A 17,550-nucleotide genomic window follows, 5' to 3' on the forward strand; every position below is an offset into this window, starting at 1 on the left:
CCACAAAATACAATGCCAGATATTTTTCAAGACCAATTCTTGCAATCACTTTTGTGATCTTTTTAAAGACAGCCGAAGTCGTTTGCCAGTTAAGAGTGTGACAACCATATAAAATGCTGATTTCAGGTTCTGCTGCAGATTATATTTTACTCTGCCTAGGGAGAGGAGACTGAGGCCAAATGAAACACTTTCCATGTGCAGATCACATTTCAAATGAGGGTTGAATCTGGGTTGTGTATCCTCTTATGTATGTTTTGATTCAAGGTCATCTCTAAATACAAGCAGTATAGTGAAATTATTCAACAAATTTAATTTATGTATTGGTTTCCTAATTAATGACAAAATTCATTAGAACTTTGTGCAGAAGTTATTTCCTTGTTTTTCACTGTAAAGATAACAGTAAAATACCTTCAACTCCAGGTTCGTGGCCTTACATCCTCTTATACAAACTTTACAATATGTGATGCATTGTAGTTTTGCAATAGATAAAGAAAACTGGAAACTTGCATATTACTTGTAGATAAGTTTATTTAAACATTTGTAAATCATAAGTAAACATAAGTAAACAGTATCATTTATTTCTATGTGCATGCAGTTGTCAAGATACATATCTAGAGTTGTCAAGTCTACAGTGCAGTAAGTAAAAATTTTCAGCAGCATGATGATGAAAACTTTTCTGGAAACAATGTCTGACCCTTCTTTCATTGCACTATGAGGTTTCTTTGGTACACATAGTTTGGTATACATAGTTACAAGTAGTGCTTGTTTTTCATTAAGTTAAAAGCAGCATTTCAAAGTGTGCCTAGTAGAAAGAAATTCTCAAACGGAAGCATCCATTAAAAAATAGCAATAGCAGGCAGTCTTCGGAGTGATTTTTATGAAAAATCTAGTTTAAAAGCAAGGAAGTCAGAACTTTACTATGTGTAGATACTACTGAAGTAAAAAAGAAGTACGTGAAACGTGAGGGGGTTTGTTTTTTAAGGACACCTCTCATGACCTCTTGAACCTTGGCTAACCTTGGTTAAATTCTTACTTATCTACTTTACAGTTCCAAATACTAGCAGATGAAAAGGATGAAGAGCCTTGCTGAATTTGGTCCATGGCCTGAGGCAAAACCTCCTTACTATTTAAAAAGATGAAGTAAAAAACTCTTCTTTAAATTGGCTTCACAATCTTCATTGACAAATAGTTCTGTTGGGGAGCAGGGAAGAAACAATAGAGGTAAAAAGATGTACACAAAATACTGCAGTGTATTTTCAGTGACATTTAAGATACTAAAATAGATCAGAATATATTCAAGGTATGGTAACTTCAGTTAAAAGACAGTAAAAATGAGTAAGGTGTTTCAGATTTCTGAAATCCAGACTTTAGACCGATTTCTAGTTGTGCAGGATATTAACAAGTCTAAAGCACTTGTTTGCTCCATCTATTGGTTAGTTTTAAAATAAATTTTAATCGTTTCTCAATAAAAATCAGTGGAAATTGTTTATACCTATAAGGATACAATCCCTGCCTCCCTGCTAAAACTGAGTTGATTGATAGAATCTTGTCTGAGCAAGGAGAGTGTCCTGTTGATGACTCAGATATAAGCTAGCTTCATACTACAGCTGAAGAACAGAAACATGGAAAAATTCTTACCGGCAATGAGTAGAGAAGTACTGCTACAAACAAGAGTAAAATCAGCAAGATGATAAGGCCCAGAAAAAGCCATTTAAACCTGCGCCACACAATAAATTTCATTGTCTTGCAGGGATTTGTAAACCAAAGGAAGGAAGTGTCTGGCCGGCTGTGTTTTGAAAGAAACAAATATTACTCATACTATAAAAACAATAAATACTTCTGCATGAACATATAGCACATGGAAACAGTCTGGTTTGGAGTTTGAAGAAAACATGGATAGTTTTGTAATGTAAGACAGCTTTGGTAAATGTGTGCCATTAAAACTGAAACCATCTTGCATTTTATCTTATGCTTGCAGAAGGAAACAAGTTTGGCTTTCATAAATGAAGTTTTACAAAAGATAATTGATGTCTAATAGATCCTTTACTGCATGCAGATTTTTGTTAAGAACATCACAGTAGCTAGATATTATATATTTCTCAAACTAGTGGGAGAAGAATATCTTACTTTGGTAGATCTAGTTTGGGGTTCATGTTGGGTTCATCTCTTCCTTTACCAGCTGGCCTTTCCTCGGCTTCTTTTTCATTGACAACTTCCAGTGTCATTTCAACTTTACCCTTCAGAAAACATATGGCATGAGACATACATCTTATTGAAGCAGCACTATTAGCACTTGTTTGGTACTTATACAGCAGAGTTTGGAATCAGCTTATTGTGTTCATCTGTGTATTTTCCATTTCATTCTCAAAATACACTTATTTCTGCACTGTGACAATGTCACAATGCAGTATCAGAAAATGACAAATAGAAAAAAAAATAAAATCACAGTACATAAAATCATTCTGCTAATTCATATTGTCTTAAGCAATACATTGTTTTTTTCCAATATGGCAAAACAAAACCAATTCTTCTCCTCTTTCAAGAACAATCCAAAGATTGTCTCTTTTCCAAACGACTAATCATCTTGTTATTTATATTGCTGTGGCTGACAGATGTTTCTGAATATTTTTTCTCATTTATTAAGCTCCAGTAATAAAGTTTAAAGGAAAAAGCATCATAAAGAAGAAGCAGACACACTTGAAAGGCTTAATATTCTAGCAAGTGATAAATACACATTTATATTCTTCATAGAACAGGTTAAAATGCTTTAGGTCTCCTACCTATCCTCATCAACATGAAGCTAGTCAGAGTTCTCAGAATATAAATTATATTTGCTGTGTACAAAAATCATAGAATTACAGAATAATTAGGATTGGAAAGGACCTTACAATGCTTTGCAGTTAAACTTTTTTTTCTGTAGTGTTTAATACATTTAGGTTGTCTCATGTTTCCCTAAGCAACAATGTGACGAATTCATTCAGACACAAACTCTACTGGCTGCTTTGGTGAGATAACATGACTCAACCTGATACCAGAGTCCTTCAAATTAAATGGAATTAAACCCAAAATAAATAAATTTAAGTATTGAATTCATTCATACTTTAAAACAAACAAATTGCTGATGAAGCAAAATTCCTAAACTTGTGCATGGAATGTTTTCTTTACTCCTCCTCCATCTATCCTCTGAAAGCTGATGGCAATGCAGGGGATTCTTTAGAGTCTTTCTTTGTAATTTGAAAAGCAAGGTAAGGACATTTTAAGTACTTTTTTAAGAAAGAGGTAATAATCATACCGCTAAAACACGGGAGCCATCCTTTTCAACATAACATGGCCACCATCCTTTCATGGATTTCTGTTCAAAGAGAGAGGCGATCCTGGGAGCCTTCTGAGAACCGTCTGCCTTGTATTCTGGAATCATGTCTATATTGCACTTCTCTGGAACTTTTGCTGGAATGATTGTTTTATGTAAATCAAGTTCCACAAAGCCTAGGAGATGGATAAAAAAATAAACACTGCATAACAAAAACAGCTATACAGCAGAGTGGTTCAAAATCAACCTTTCCTATCTCCAAACATGTCATATCAGAAAAGCAATCAACATACACATTACATTCTTGTTTGTCTAATGATGTTGTGAAATAGAGAAGCGGACACATGAGGCTGTTCTTATGACCATCTTGCTAGTGTTCAAAGTGCTGATGGTGCTAAATTGGAATTGGCAAGCTCTCGTCCCCCCTTTTTAATGCAAGACCACTTCATTTTTAATAGAGGTGAGTTTTTTTTTTTCCCCCACACTTCTAAACAGCAGATATTCAAATACATCAAAGTTATACTAATGTAATTTCTGATGGTCAAATGCATGATTTAGCTGACTTTAACAAGGGTTATAAATCAGTAAGTTGTTTTCAGATTTCAAGGCCTATATGGTTTGCATGTAGGCTAAGGACTTTAGAGCTGTCTTAATACAAGGCAAAGAATCTTCTGTAAAGCATATCTCTACGAAAATGTATTAATAATGGTGTGAAGTAGAATTAACAATGGCATGAAGTAGATTGCTTAACCTAAATTACAGCCTTATATAAACACTCTTACTTAAAATTGAAGTATTCTTGTTTTAAGTAATTCTACTTAAAGAAGCAAAGTAATTTTTATGCACTTTATAATTTCATGGTCTTTGTGATAGGGTTTACCTGAATGAGAGTATCTTGGTATGTATAAAGTAGTCCTTTACTGAGCGTACATTCATGCATTCATTCATGAGCACAAGTAACCCTCCACCACAAGGGAAAAGAGGAGTGTATTTGAATGCTCAGGGGCTCACTTTATAAACATAATCCTTACGTGACAACTGAAAATGACATTGAGACAATTTTTTTTTTCTTTGAATTCTTACCCAAATAGTCATCCAAGGAGAACTTGTCATTATCCCATATCTGAATGATCAGTTTAGGTGGGATTCTGAACTCTGTCTTGTCAAGACTCCAGAAATGCTCCTAAGATTTAAAAAAAACCAAACAAACCAAACCAAGCATGTTTTTAAAATTACGGAAATTCAAAGCTGTGGTCTGTTAGTACTTGTGAATTCTGGGGTTGGAGGACATATTAAGGATCTAATCTTGCCCTTGGTTAAGAGGTGACTGCTGTTTGTTGCCCATTTGGTGTTCCTGGCTCAAGGGCAAAATTGAATCTGTTCGCAATAGCTGTTTGAGAAAGGTATGCAGATCTGAGCCAAAATATCTCTTTCAATATATAGGTACAAAATTACCAGACTAACTACAATTTGTATTCTAACTATTGAAATCTTTAGAAATACTTACCTTTTTGGAAACTACACAGAGTTGTTCAGCTGGGAGATAGTCAAAAGGAAAAACAAATCTCCAGTTAAAGTTCCCTTCACCATCCAATGATCGGTAGTGAACATCGGTTTTCTGCTTATTTTCTTCATTTCCAGGCATCCACCTACAAATACAGAGAGAGGCGTCTGCTGTTTGCTACATCAATGCTTGTTTGTACTGTAACCATGTCATTAAGTGGTTCAAACCAGCCATAAGAGTTGCCCGCAGAGGGCTAGAGTGTCTTTCACACATTTTCTCAGTTTGGTTCCACTTTGGCACTGTAAATGGGAACATCTGAACTGAATTTCTGATCTGCCAGTACTGTGTCAGTGCTGCGTTGTTGGCAGACTTTTTCACTTTACTTTACTTTTTAAGGAGGAATTAGATCAATAGTCTAGTAGTATACTTCCCTGATTTCTATTGATTTTTTACATTAAGACTAGGAAATGTAAAAGGTAAGAATTCAGGTTATACAGCACCAAAGCTAACTTCCCTGTTTCGTTATTTGCTTCCCTTCTCAAGAGATGAGTGCATGCTAACTGGTCTCATGCTTTATCTTATAATACTTCTGTACTGTGAGGTTACCACTATTTCAAAGGCTGTAGTGTGCATTGACTTGGATGAACCAAAGCATCTTTGGAAACCATAGTCTAGGGATTCTCAGGACATTCTGAATATCATTCATTTGTAAATTTTACATGACAGGATGCTCCTACCCCTTCACGTAAATGTCACTCATTTCTTCCCCTGTGATGCTCTTTTCATCCAGAAGGACATCTTTGGTGTTCCAGACAATCACCCGCAAGATATACCTAAGAGAGAAGACATTTGGGGAAAGAAATTTGAATTGCCTTTGTCAGGGCTGTCACATGGTGTGTAGTGTATACAGATACTCACTTCCTGGCTTTTCGAGGAGCGATATTGAAGGGAGGGCCTGGTGGTCCTAAGCTTTTGGGGAAAACATCAACCCACATCTGGAGCTTTCCCTGTAGCAGTGGAGAAGATGGATGAGAGATTGTTCGTCGCATACAGGTTTGTCATGATAATTCTACAGAACTGCTTATTGGCATGCAAAGTACTAATTTTAGCCACAGAGCAGACCTTACTTGTTACCAGTGTCAGAACTTTGACAGACTTCAGATAGAAGCATGTTCTATAAGCTTTTTCAAGTGAATGATGCCAAGGATTCAGTAGATGGCAGGGATGTTAATTCCTAGTGAAGTCAGTGCAAGTTAGGTGCCTAAATAATTCTCATTCCATAGGTGCAAGTTTCTGTTCTCTCAGAGGTAGTATGAAGTATAGTGTCATACATGTGGCTGATAAGTTTGTTGCTAGTGGCCTACCCAGTATAGCTGATTAGTTTTCTTAACTAGACTGAAGTAAGGCAACCAACTGCAGATTTTAAATGCTATTTCAAATGCAAGCTCCTTTTTTTTTGCAGGTAGGTTTTCTAGTTGCTGCAGAAACTTTCTTAAACAAACAACTACTGGTGAGTCAGTAAATGCTAGAAAACAAATGTTAGCCTTTGTGCCTTTGTAATAGAGAGGTCTAGTGTAAGACTTTATGTTTATCACCTCTGGACTTTGTAGAAAAATGAAAAGCTTGGTCTAACTTGTTGAATGTAGCTAGGAAGCTCTTGAATCAGGCTGTCTGCTTTATTGTTGGTGAGGCATTAAATACATATTCCAGGTTATTGCAGTAACAAATAAATAAATAAGTCTTTCTCAATTTCGCCTGTCAGTGTTTAAGGTGTCATCTGGGGGTTTTAATGGCAGAACATTACTGCATTTTGTTATGTTTGTAAACTAACCTGCAATATTAATCTGTAGCCCTCTTTACCCTGAGTGATACTACTCTGTTGACAACACAATATAAATGTCGAAGTGCTCCGTTTCTGTATTCAGGAAACCAGAAGTAAACTGGTTCATAGTACCTGGGAGATGTTGGGCTGGAAGGTGCTATATAAAGTCCTTGTCTCCACATGTTCAGGTACCAAACCCTGGGTTCTGAGGATATGAAGAGCTAGCCGCTCTTCACCTGGTCCAAGATGCTGATGCAAAATTTTGTTAGCTTCTGTAATAAAAAAAAGAAGAAAAAGAACAGGGGGTCATAAACCAGAATTTGCATTTGAACTTTTAAAAAAATGTAAAACTAGATATTTGAAATTGAGGAGAAAACTGTGCTCAATGTTAAAAAAAAAATAAATCAAAGGTTTTGTCTAATTTTCCATAATAATTGAAAGGTTTTATATTTGTATCAATATGAATTTAAGACAGAAATATAAAATAAATGAGCTAGTTTACCAGCTTCCTCCAAGGTATAGTCTCTTCCCCCGTAGTTAATCCTTCTACCATTCTCAGAGAGGACAGGAGGAGGATAGCCTTTAAACCTGGCTACATTTTGCAGTAGCTGAGTTGGTTTTAGTTGATCACGCCAGGTATTCACACCTGAACTTTTAGGAAAGCAACAGAAACACATCATAAAATTATTCACTATTCAGGGCATTTACACATCATGTAAAATGTATTTATTAATCAGAAAGGGCAGCCACTGTAACTGCCTACATTGAGGCCAGTTGAGTTTGATACAGTAACATAATTTTGTACCAGCTCAATTAATTACCTTCCAAGACAGAGTGCTTTTTTTTTTTTTTCACATATCAAAATAATTTACACCAACAAATGTTTTCATATTTATTTCCAGGAGTAGTTCAGAAAATTCTGCTAAGTGTGTGTTTTCTGGATAGGAATAACATACATTACCATATAAAATTTAAATGTTTAACATCATGGTTTTCAGTCAAGGCTCTTCTGAAGACTTTGCAGCTAAACTTGGAATTCAGATGACAGAGTGAGCACAGCAAACACCCATGAGAAGCCCTAGCATTGTTTTTTTCACCATATAATTAAGACAAAAGAAGCCTAGATTTTTTAGAGACTCAGTACTAGGTGTCACAGATAAAGATTTTCAATAGACAAAAATGACTTACACCCAGTACTGCTGGGGGATGCCACAGTGAGATCCGTAACGAGAAAGGAATCTATTCTCAAGATCAATTATGGTTTCACCCACTTTTTCATCACGTGTCAATGTGTCATAATCATAGACTGAAATTTTCAGATCCTTTTCTTGAGGCAAAAAGCAGCTGAGTTCATACATTCTAAACACAAAAATATTCAATTAACACCACTGCACTTCTGAGCAATGTTTTTTATTTTTAAACTAAAAAACAAAACCAAACAAAACCCAAACAACCCAAACCCTTAAAAAATATAATTGCTTTTCCATTTATTTTTAAGCCTTTACAAGGTATGAAAGGGATGCTTCAAAAGCTAATAAATCTAGTAGTCGTTACCACTCATGCCCCAATTTTTATTTGCACTTATTAACAATTCCATTTGTGCTCCTGTAGATATTACGTCATTCCTTTCTGCACAAAGTATTACTGAGATGTTTTCAGTGTAGCAGCTTGAATTGGGACTGAGAAAGAAAGCAGTGTGGCTCTGCCAGCTACTCTGTAAAAAGGGTGGATATTCAATCCATAGTTTCTGTATGATTAGAAAGTTTTATGTTTTTTTTTACTACAATACAAACACAGTTGGAGCCTTAAAAAATGTGCTGTTCAAATGCTTAGCTTCTATGACTGGAAGGGATTACTCTGTCATCTAGCTGTCAGACTGTAGAGTTCTCAAATTCTCCAAATTTACTTTCTAGATATGCAGCCTCATGGTTTCTACTGCTGCTGAGTCCATCACCCTTGAGGTAGAGTATCCCATGGTTAATTATTCTTGGCATCTTTTTCAATTGTTTGTTTGTTTTATTTCTAGCCTAACTTTTTAAATTTGGCTTCCGGAATCATTCTGAAAAAACTTGGAATTTTGAAGGTACTTTGTACCTGTAATCAAGTCTCTTTGCTGTCTCTTTCATTGCATAATTTGAACAATTGAAATCTTGCAGCATATCATTGCAAAGCATGCTTTCCAAACTTTTTATAATCCTCCTAGTCCTCCCCTCCCAAGTTTCTAATTTATCAGAATCCTCCTCTAACTCTGGACACCAAAACAGACCCAGAATTTCATTAGTAATTATAAAGATGATGTAAGCTTTCTATTTCTAATTAGTATTTTTCTTTTCATATATTTCAAAGACATCACTAGCCTTTGAAGGAAAGACTAATGTACTGGGAATACATGTTAAGGTGATTACTCACTGTGACATCCAAGTAGTTTTCAGTTGAAACTTCTTCCATATTCTATAAGTGTATTTTGTTGTTATTGTATGCTTAACACAGGGTGGTTCATACACTATATATATATACACATTGTTTGACTTTGTGCAATTTATTCCTGTGATACAGAAAACCTATAGTCTAGCCAAATGCCTGTGTAGTCCCTTGATTTCAAAGGGAAATGTCTTATGCAATTTTACTGTCAGTATATAACTATGAATAGACCACTGGATATCTCAAACAATGCTTTATCTTAAAAAAAAAAGGAAACATTCTAAAATACAATAAACTGAAAACACAAAAAGTTTGTTACCTGCCAAAAATTGGGTTGAGAGTGTTAGGCACATAATTATCTCTGTCTTCAATGACTTTTTTGCTTAGGGATATTTTTATATAAGGATCACACTATTTAAAATGAGAAAAAATGTAAAGAAATGGTTATCAAGACCAACTTCATTTGAAATATACCACATCAGAGTTAGCTCACAGACATTCCAAAAGCAAAAAGTCTCACCAGCCCATTATTATCCTGGGGTTGAAGCTGCAAAGCTCGAACAATATAAATTCGCACAATACACTCCTGAGGCCCACTGTCTGGTAGCTCACGGAACTGGCGAGGAGGAGCTGGAATAGTGGGATCATCAGGTAATGCATAGATTTTAAAGGATCCCTAAAAAATAATATAAGGGCTCAGTCAATATAATGTAGAAAAGTCATTCTGCTAGGTTTGTTTTTTTTTTATATATTTATCCTACACACAAACACTTTGTTTTATAACAAATAGCAAAATTATAGCTTGATCCAAATGTTATAGCTTGAAGTCTTTTGTTTCACTTTAGTGGGTTTTGCATAAGACTTACTATACAGCTAAGGCTATATCCTTGGTCACTTTAAATCAATACAGCTGCTCTGATTTCAACACAACTACTCAATTTGCTCCAGCTGAGAATACGTAACAAATACTTCATTTTTATTTCCCTCTCCAAAAGTATCATTTAATGTTTGGTTGTATTTCCTGGTTTTGGAGGTTTGGGTTTTGTTTTGGTTTCTTTTACATACAACGTTAACATTACTATAATCTTTAGAAGGCACAGACACAGTGACAGAAATAATAAAAAATCTTTTCCAAATTCATTCTAGAAATGCACTTCACTCAGAACATCTGCAGGATGGGGAGGTTTTTGTTTCATAGGTACCAGAGAAGACCACTTTAGCAGGGATGATAAATTATTTTAACTTAATAGGTATCATGTTTAGTGTGAGTAATGTGCAGCTGTACCTTCCTTGGAAAAGAAGGGCCTGTACCTAGGCAGCTATGAGCATCTGTTGCCCCTATTAATATATGCATCCATATTTAAGCTGCAATGCTTGCATGTAGACTTACTTAAATGATAGCCACATACATACAAAAGACTGCATCTAGCATTTGCTTGTTGCCCATTATTCCAAATTTACCTTAAATTCCCCAACCACTGATGGATCATCACTGTCCTCAGATTTGCCTCTGTATAGTTTAAATGTATCACAGAAGTCTGTTAAGCTATGAAATTCAGGTACTTTTTCCAATTCACAGTCATACACCTTAAAAAAAAAGAAAAAAAGGAAAATTAAGAAAGTGCAGCTTATAAATTATCATACATATTGGCTCCACCACTGGGGCATTGCAAAGTATACTGTGTGTCTATTAGACTATCTTAAGAAACCAACTTCAACTAAACAAAAGAAGGCTCCAGATCCTCTGGGTTCGTAGTTACTCAGTGTGTAGATTTATTTAGGGTCTGCTTGGCACCCAAAGCAGTCAAGAGTAAGATTCCATTTGATTAAAGGTTAGATTAAATTTAATACATCTTTCAGTAAGTGTAGTTGAGTAGAAAAGAAGTAAAGGTATCTTCTTAAGACCTTCATTTCACCACATGAATTAGTAATGGCCCTTTACTAATTTTTAAGAGCACTTACATGCTCTCAAAAATTTCATTTTTAAAAAATTTAATTTAAAAATTTTTAGACTTAAATTTTAAATTTAAATTAAATTTTTTATAACTTTAATTTTTAGAGCATTTAAGAAAACAAAAGGCACCTATAAAAAAAAACCTGTTTATAGGTTTTGGGCCTATAAACATCGAGAGTGCTAATTTATTATATTCTGAATAATACCTTTAAGGTGTCATATCCTTTTGCAATATACTGTCCACATTTTTCATGTTCTCCTACTGAAGCATAAAATTTGCTCCACCAATCAACTATTTCTTCCTCCTTAAAGAAAAGCAAATAAAAGCCTTTTATTGGGAGATAAAGCCTCTTTTATATCTTGCTGTCCAGCAGAAACAATGAACAGCTAAGCATACTAAAATACAGTAGTATACATTACCTTTTCCGTAAGCTGCTCATCAGGATCAATTCATAAAAATAAAAGCAAAATAAAAACAACGGTAAGAATATGATCTGTAGAATTGCATACAGTTAAATATGCTTTAAAAGGTTAGATTTTTGCATATAGTATGTATGTAAAGTAAGTTAGTTACATCAATAATTTATAAATACTTTTGAAGCCTATTTGGACACCATGTGTTTTTTTATATTTTGCTGCTGTGAGCATGTCCTAGATATTAAACTGGAGCATATATGTATAAAAATTTTAAAAAACAAGTTCTCAGGACTCTAAGACATTATCGCCTGTGCTTTGTTCTTTACATAACAAAGTAAAACTGAGAGAAACTTGATTTTCTTTTTGTATCATTGCAGTGTTACACTCTGGATTTTATTGATTGATTTCCACAGTAGCATCATTCCCTGCTTTAGCCATGGTTGCACAGAGCACTGGCTCTGATTTATTTGAGATGAAAAATGTTTTTAAGAGCACTTACAAAACTAAGTCTATTCCAGGCATTCTTTTCCAAACAAATTTCACATACATAAAATTAATGAGATATTTTTGCCCTTTTTGAATATTTACTTCTTTATAAAACAATTTGAATGTTCAACAGCCTTTTCCCTTTTCCTTCTACTATTGTTTATCAATTGTTCACAAGCTGTGGATTTTCAGGAGTCTGAAAAATAGTGAAGAATTATAATGCACAGTAGCAACCAGTATATGTGTCTATAATTTATCTACATAAGTGTAATAACAATCTGCACAATCCAAAATGCTTCACCTGTTAAATCACAGATACCATAATTATGACCCGATAGTCCCTTAAGAGCAAGCATCATGCATCCCTGTTTGGAGGCCAGGATTAGCAAGTGTCATTTGTGCTGGTGTTGCTAGTGTTTATTTATCATACCTTGTGCTTTAATTTAAAGGCATAGTCTATCAATTTTTGTGCAAAGCAGAAGAAATGCGCAAAACATTTTATGAATACAAGCCAAATGCATCAATTGGTAAGGACATTATTATGGTATATCATACTCATTTACTCCCATTTCTATTCTGTAAGTAATTGTCTTGCTGAGAGGTTATCCAGGAAGAGTGGACAAAATACAAGACTGTATTTTTGTAGTCTTGTCTAACTTCAAATCAGAAATGCACCATAATTCCATTCACATTTGCATGGGATTGTCAGATTTTCTAAAGGCAACTGGAGTGATTTATTCTGAGAAACCATGTCATTAGTGATTTGCAAAACTTAGAGGCAGAATTTATGAGGTAATGTTGAATACTTTGCTGTATTTAAATCTGACTTTGTTTAAACACTGGTTTGTAATGCTGACAGCATGAAGGGCAGCTTGCGTAACTATGCAATATAATAATTTAAATTCCCAATTTAAAGCTTTTTTACAAAATATATTATGTAGAACTCTGAATCTTTCATCAAAGCATAGTGTTGGAAGAATTTAAATTCGGCTTTGTGAGTTTAGTTTTTGTTTTCAGTTATGCTTTGTTTTGTTTTTCCCTTGATATACCTTCAAATGTCTTTTCAAATTAAGCACTTGGTAGTTTTGGAAAAAGAGGTTAACAGAAAAATTGAAACCTTAAAGCTGTCTTTAAAAATTCCCAAAGCAAATAATGACTCTTCATGACTTGTTACTAAAAGTTGTAAGCAGGATGTGCTCACAGAATGCCAAAAGACAGAATGAAATGCCATATGATTAGTTTGAGATTTTGGAGTGAAATATTCACATGGTAAAGATGAGGTAACAGTTACTGTCTCTTTATTTTTTTTAATGTATCCCATGACTTCTTTGTAAATTGTTACACATGAAATTTCTGAGACACTAACATTGAACTATCAACTTTCTGAGCATCTTGAAATTACGGAAAAGAATTAAGAGATACAGTGGGTCCCTAGAAAAGTCAGAATTAGAATTTTATTTACTGTAGATTTATTTTATTCTCCAAGAAGTAGGATTTGAAAAAAAGTTTAACAGTGTGGCTAAAGAATGCCTGTTGATTCTGGTGCTTTTAAAAAGCTGACAAAGAAAGACAATAAGGATTTAATAATTCATACATATTGTACACACATAGCAAGACCTTTCGAAGAAGGATACCTTAATATTAGTAACTAATCATACTCGGCTTAGGAGCATCATCTACTCCAAAATCTCTCTATGGAATAATTGCCAAGAAAAGTACAGCCTCATGACCACATCACATCAACATTCTTCCCCCATCCAACCCTTTTCTGGTCATCTCCATGCATTAGCTTGGTACATACATACATGCACTGTTGTTGGAGAAGCCATTTTGCTGAGTGCTGTTGACATACTGCTTAAACACTGGAAATTGGAATGTAATTGATGAAATTTTGGCATTTTGTATCCTCAGGGTGTTCTCTGCATATCATTTACACTTTCCACAGTTGTACTTATTTAAATTTGAATTATTTTGAATATTCTTTCCTCTCTCACATGGATGCTATCACTGTATCTAGTGTTGTAAAATATGTGGCTCATATATTGGTCAAACTCTAAAAGAAACTGTGTTTCACTTTATGTAGCATTTAAAAATTTACACTTTATAGTTGAAATCAACTACACAAATTCAATCATTTTTGCCAGTGAGTTCAAAGTGCTCTTTTCTGTATTTTCTAAATCTCTTAACTTTTTTAAGGAAAATAAATAAAAATTCTCTGTAGCAGTTATAAAGCATTTATATTAGAACAGAATGCCTAATTCAGATAAAAGTTAGAGACTGCTTTAAATTAAATATTAATAACAGTTTACAGGTATGATGAAAGTAAATACAAGAATATGGTCTATGAGATATTTAATTTAAAGTCTGAAAATAATGGCATGAAGATAAAGAAGAAGAAATGAAGGAGGAACAGTGCAACCAATAATATATTCAAATAACAGTGAGAGTTCAAAAGTTTAAATTCAGTAGTATTTACTTTGGGACCTCTGTAACAAAATAAAAATTCTGCATTTCTGAAAAGTCAAAGTCATGGGTTAAGAGCTTGCAAAATTGCCATATTAAAGGGCATAACTTTTGTGCTTCCTTTAAAATAATAGGCCATCAGAAATTTACAAAAACACTTTCTACACAAATGGAACATTTTGCAGTCTTAAATGAAAACTTTTCCTTGAAAATGTTCTATCTGGAAGTTGTCTTCATTCGCGTTTCAACCCAAAAGTAAAATTCTGCAAGCTGAATTATTTTTTACCTGGAAAGTAAAATTGTATTGTGGTGGTCCTGAAAGAATCAGAGCAGTACAGAGATTCACAAGGCACAACAGAAAAGGAGAGAAAAGATGTGTTAGTGCAGAAAAAAAAAGAAAGTTTCAGTGGTATCAGTTTTGGATAACTTCGTGTCAGTCATGAACGTGATAAAATGAACGGCTGAAGGTCTGTGTTACCATGGCTTTGATTCTGTACCCACCAAAGTATACACTTCCTTCTAGAGCCTTGATTTCTAGCTGCTCAGTCTGTGCAAGACCAGGCTGCTATTACCATTACTAGTGGATAACTGGGTAATGTTCTCTCACATGCTGTCAGTAGCTATTGGAAAAGTGAATTCATTTTAAAGCTACTGGGTGAACTTCACCATGCACAAAAAGCTATGGTTTTATGTTTACTATATGAAAACAGAGGTTAAAATTATTAACATATTTCCTTTGCTTTCTTATCACAAAGTAACTTTGTTCCATCTGGCTTTCCAGAAGGTTGCATACATTTCTGACAGTTTTCTGTCTACATAGTTTCTCAGAAATCACAGATCTAAAGAAGAAATTCAAGTATCAGGTTTCAAAAGATTACCTGAGCTGTTAGGAGTGGCTGGGTGTCTTCCATTTCAATTACTGTATCCTGGCGAGGTGCAGCAGAGAGTAGACTAACTGTAAGCCAAAAATTTTATTAAGGCAATATGATGTAGGAAAAATAACTTACTAAACATTTTTGTCAGACCTGAAATCCAAACAGTTATAGAAGATGCAAAATAATTCACTGGCTTCATGTTTGATCCTCTAAGGAAAGCAATTAGTTGCTATTTTCTGCTAAAACTATACAATATATTTTTGTGCAGTATATGCAAACATTTCTCAAACATATAGAATAAAAAAGATTTACTAAAACTTAGAAAATATATAGAGAGAAACATCAGCACTGTGTTCAGAGTGTTCTTGTTGGAATACTGGATCATTACTTCGGCACTCAATGCAGGGGTAATCTGCAGGCGGCTGAATTCCAAGTTGATACTAAAGAGGAACTTTAGGGAACCAGCATACTAAGTCTGAGGCCTTGCCTTTACCTCCTGTCCTCTTATGCTTCACAGAATATTGCACTAATTAATACTCTGAGTTAGATTCTTATTTTTTGCTTTCAGATCACATTATCTCCAAGTAAGTACACAACACAAGTTGGCTATTCATTAGTACTGTAACAGAGTAAACACTGAAGATAGGTTATTCTAGCACCCTGTAAGAAACCAGCACTTTTCATTTTCCAGCTACCTACCTTTCAGTTGTGGTGCAATGTCTTCTTTAGTAGTGTAGGGGTCACAGCGAAAGCTTTCCAGTAAATTAATAGTACACTGTCCCACGATGGGCTTTCGTCCAAATGGTCTGTGGTCTATTACTTTTATAACGAGAGATGGACTGTACAACTCTTCTTTTGGCAAGAGCTAAAGATGAAAAGTTAGTATCCAATTCAAACAGAAGGAAAATTCAGAATAAAGATTTCCCCCCTAAATTAGAGCTGTGTCTTCATTTATTTAATATTAAACTTCCATATTCTATGGCTGTATGGTGAATAAATATTTCTAACCTTAGATTATGATTCAATAAAAGTCAGTAAGAATAATTTTAATTGCCTCAAATCTTGAACTTTCCTGACTCTTGCACAGCTCCCATCCTAGCTGTAGGAAAGTAGCCACACATCTACTGCAAAGGTAAATTGATGCCTTTTCAAATAAATACATATATAGTGTACTGGAGTGTATAAAAAAAATTGTATAATTTATCAATGACTGTAGGAACATGTTTACATGATCTTTATTATAGTTTTCAGGCTCAGTAAATTGCTCATGTTAAGATAAAAAGGCTGTGCAAGTTTTTCTGCTTATTCTTGCATAACATATCCTTGACCTTTAAAAGTATGGAATAATTGATTTTGCTATAGATAGCTAGTATATAGTTTTTTTGCAACATACAACTTTCATGAAGAGAACAGAAGATGGAAAATTTGGTGTCTTTTTGAGGTTTTTGATCACCACAGATTCCACCATTTCACCCCCACATTCCACAATGAGACTCGGAGACATAACAGGGGCCAGTTGATAGTTTTTCATGTTCCGAAGCCCCCAGGCCAGAATCTGTAAAATAAAATCCAATGTTAGCAGAAGTGAGTGAGATACCAATATGCTTAACATGATACTCAAAAAGTAGGAAAGAGGAAATAAAGTCTTTAAAGTAATAAAATGTGACTGGCAAAATATTTCCAGCTCATTGTTCTAGGAAAGTTAATGGAAAAAAATGAAACTCAAAGACACTTAAAGAAAAAAATCCCCCATATTTCTCCTTACAAAATATTTATTTTCTTGAAACAAATACACAAATATACTATTTAGAGGATAAGATGACTCTGTTTGCATTCAGGTAGTTTAAGAATAAACCAACCTCAACAGCAGTGAGTTGAACTACTGGTCTGATACCTTGAGGTACCATGTAAAGCTTTGGCGCTCTTTGGGATGGAAGAATTGGAAGGTTAGTGCCAGCCTGTTAAGACACAAACATGAGTATTAGTTTCTTTCATCTTCCTTAAATGAAATAACTTGTCTTAATATCAAGTATTAAGACAATTCTTCACATTATGACTCACAGTGAAAGGATATATATCATCTTACGTATGTGTACACACAAAAGAATTATATCTAAGAAGTATATACCTTGTCTCTTAAAATAAGTTCTGCAGCAAAAAGAATGTCTCCACTAGCTTTGCCGTTATTTGTTACAGAATACCAGAGCAGTTTTGGTGTGATGTCCTCTTCTGGGATTAACTTGACCATAGGGGAACAAATGCTTCTTCCAAGGAATTCATCTTTACCCTGCAACCAAA

General features: G+C 34.4%; 1 protein-coding gene across 4 annotated transcripts in view; it reads right to left on the minus strand.

Annotated features, from left to right (window-relative positions):
• Positions 1-295: 295 nt before the first annotated feature.
• The window catches only part of MYOF (myoferlin), a 70,087-nt gene continuing 52,832 nt past the window's right edge, over positions 296-17,550 (minus strand). For 2 of the 4 annotated variants that reach the window (XM_057402337.1, XM_057402336.1), the window contains 20 exons: positions 17,381-17,539; positions 17,112-17,210; positions 16,646-16,807; positions 15,952-16,117; positions 15,256-15,332; positions 11,218-11,316; positions 10,519-10,644; positions 9,578-9,733; positions 9,377-9,468; positions 7,825-7,995; positions 7,139-7,287; positions 6,769-6,908; positions 5,733-5,821; positions 5,552-5,647; positions 4,818-4,959; positions 4,394-4,493; positions 3,293-3,486; positions 2,128-2,237; positions 1,639-1,786; positions 296-1,191 (listed from right to left, as the gene is read on the minus strand). In XM_057402337.1, coding sequence (XP_057258320.1) covers positions 1,156-1,191; positions 1,639-1,786; positions 2,128-2,237; positions 3,293-3,486; positions 4,394-4,493; positions 4,818-4,959; positions 5,552-5,647; positions 5,733-5,821; positions 6,769-6,908; positions 7,139-7,287; positions 7,825-7,995; positions 9,377-9,468; positions 9,578-9,733; positions 10,519-10,644; positions 11,218-11,316; positions 15,256-15,332; positions 15,952-16,117; positions 16,646-16,807; positions 17,112-17,210; positions 17,381-17,539 — 2,511 coding nt within the window. In that variant the 3' untranslated portion in view covers positions 296-1,155. Of the gene's footprint in view, positions 1,192-1,638; positions 1,787-2,127; positions 2,238-3,292; positions 3,487-4,393; positions 4,494-4,817; positions 4,960-5,551; positions 5,648-5,732; positions 5,822-6,768; positions 6,909-7,138; positions 7,288-7,824; positions 7,996-9,376; positions 9,469-9,577; positions 9,734-10,518; positions 10,645-11,217; positions 11,317-11,431; positions 11,444-13,719; positions 13,777-15,255; positions 15,333-15,951; positions 16,118-16,645; positions 16,808-17,111; positions 17,211-17,380; positions 17,540-17,550 lie in introns of those variants that run through there. The other 2 variants (XM_057402338.1, XR_008971338.1) reach the window with 2 other exon arrangements.

This window comes from Pezoporus wallicus, unplaced genomic scaffold, assembly GCF_028554395.1.
Source record: "Pezoporus wallicus isolate ANWC-B61680 ecotype Strahan unplaced genomic scaffold, APGP_CSIRO_Pwel_v1 contig_6787, whole genome shotgun sequence".
Lineage (NCBI taxonomy): Eukaryota > Metazoa > Chordata > Aves > Psittaciformes > Psittacidae > Pezoporus > Pezoporus wallicus.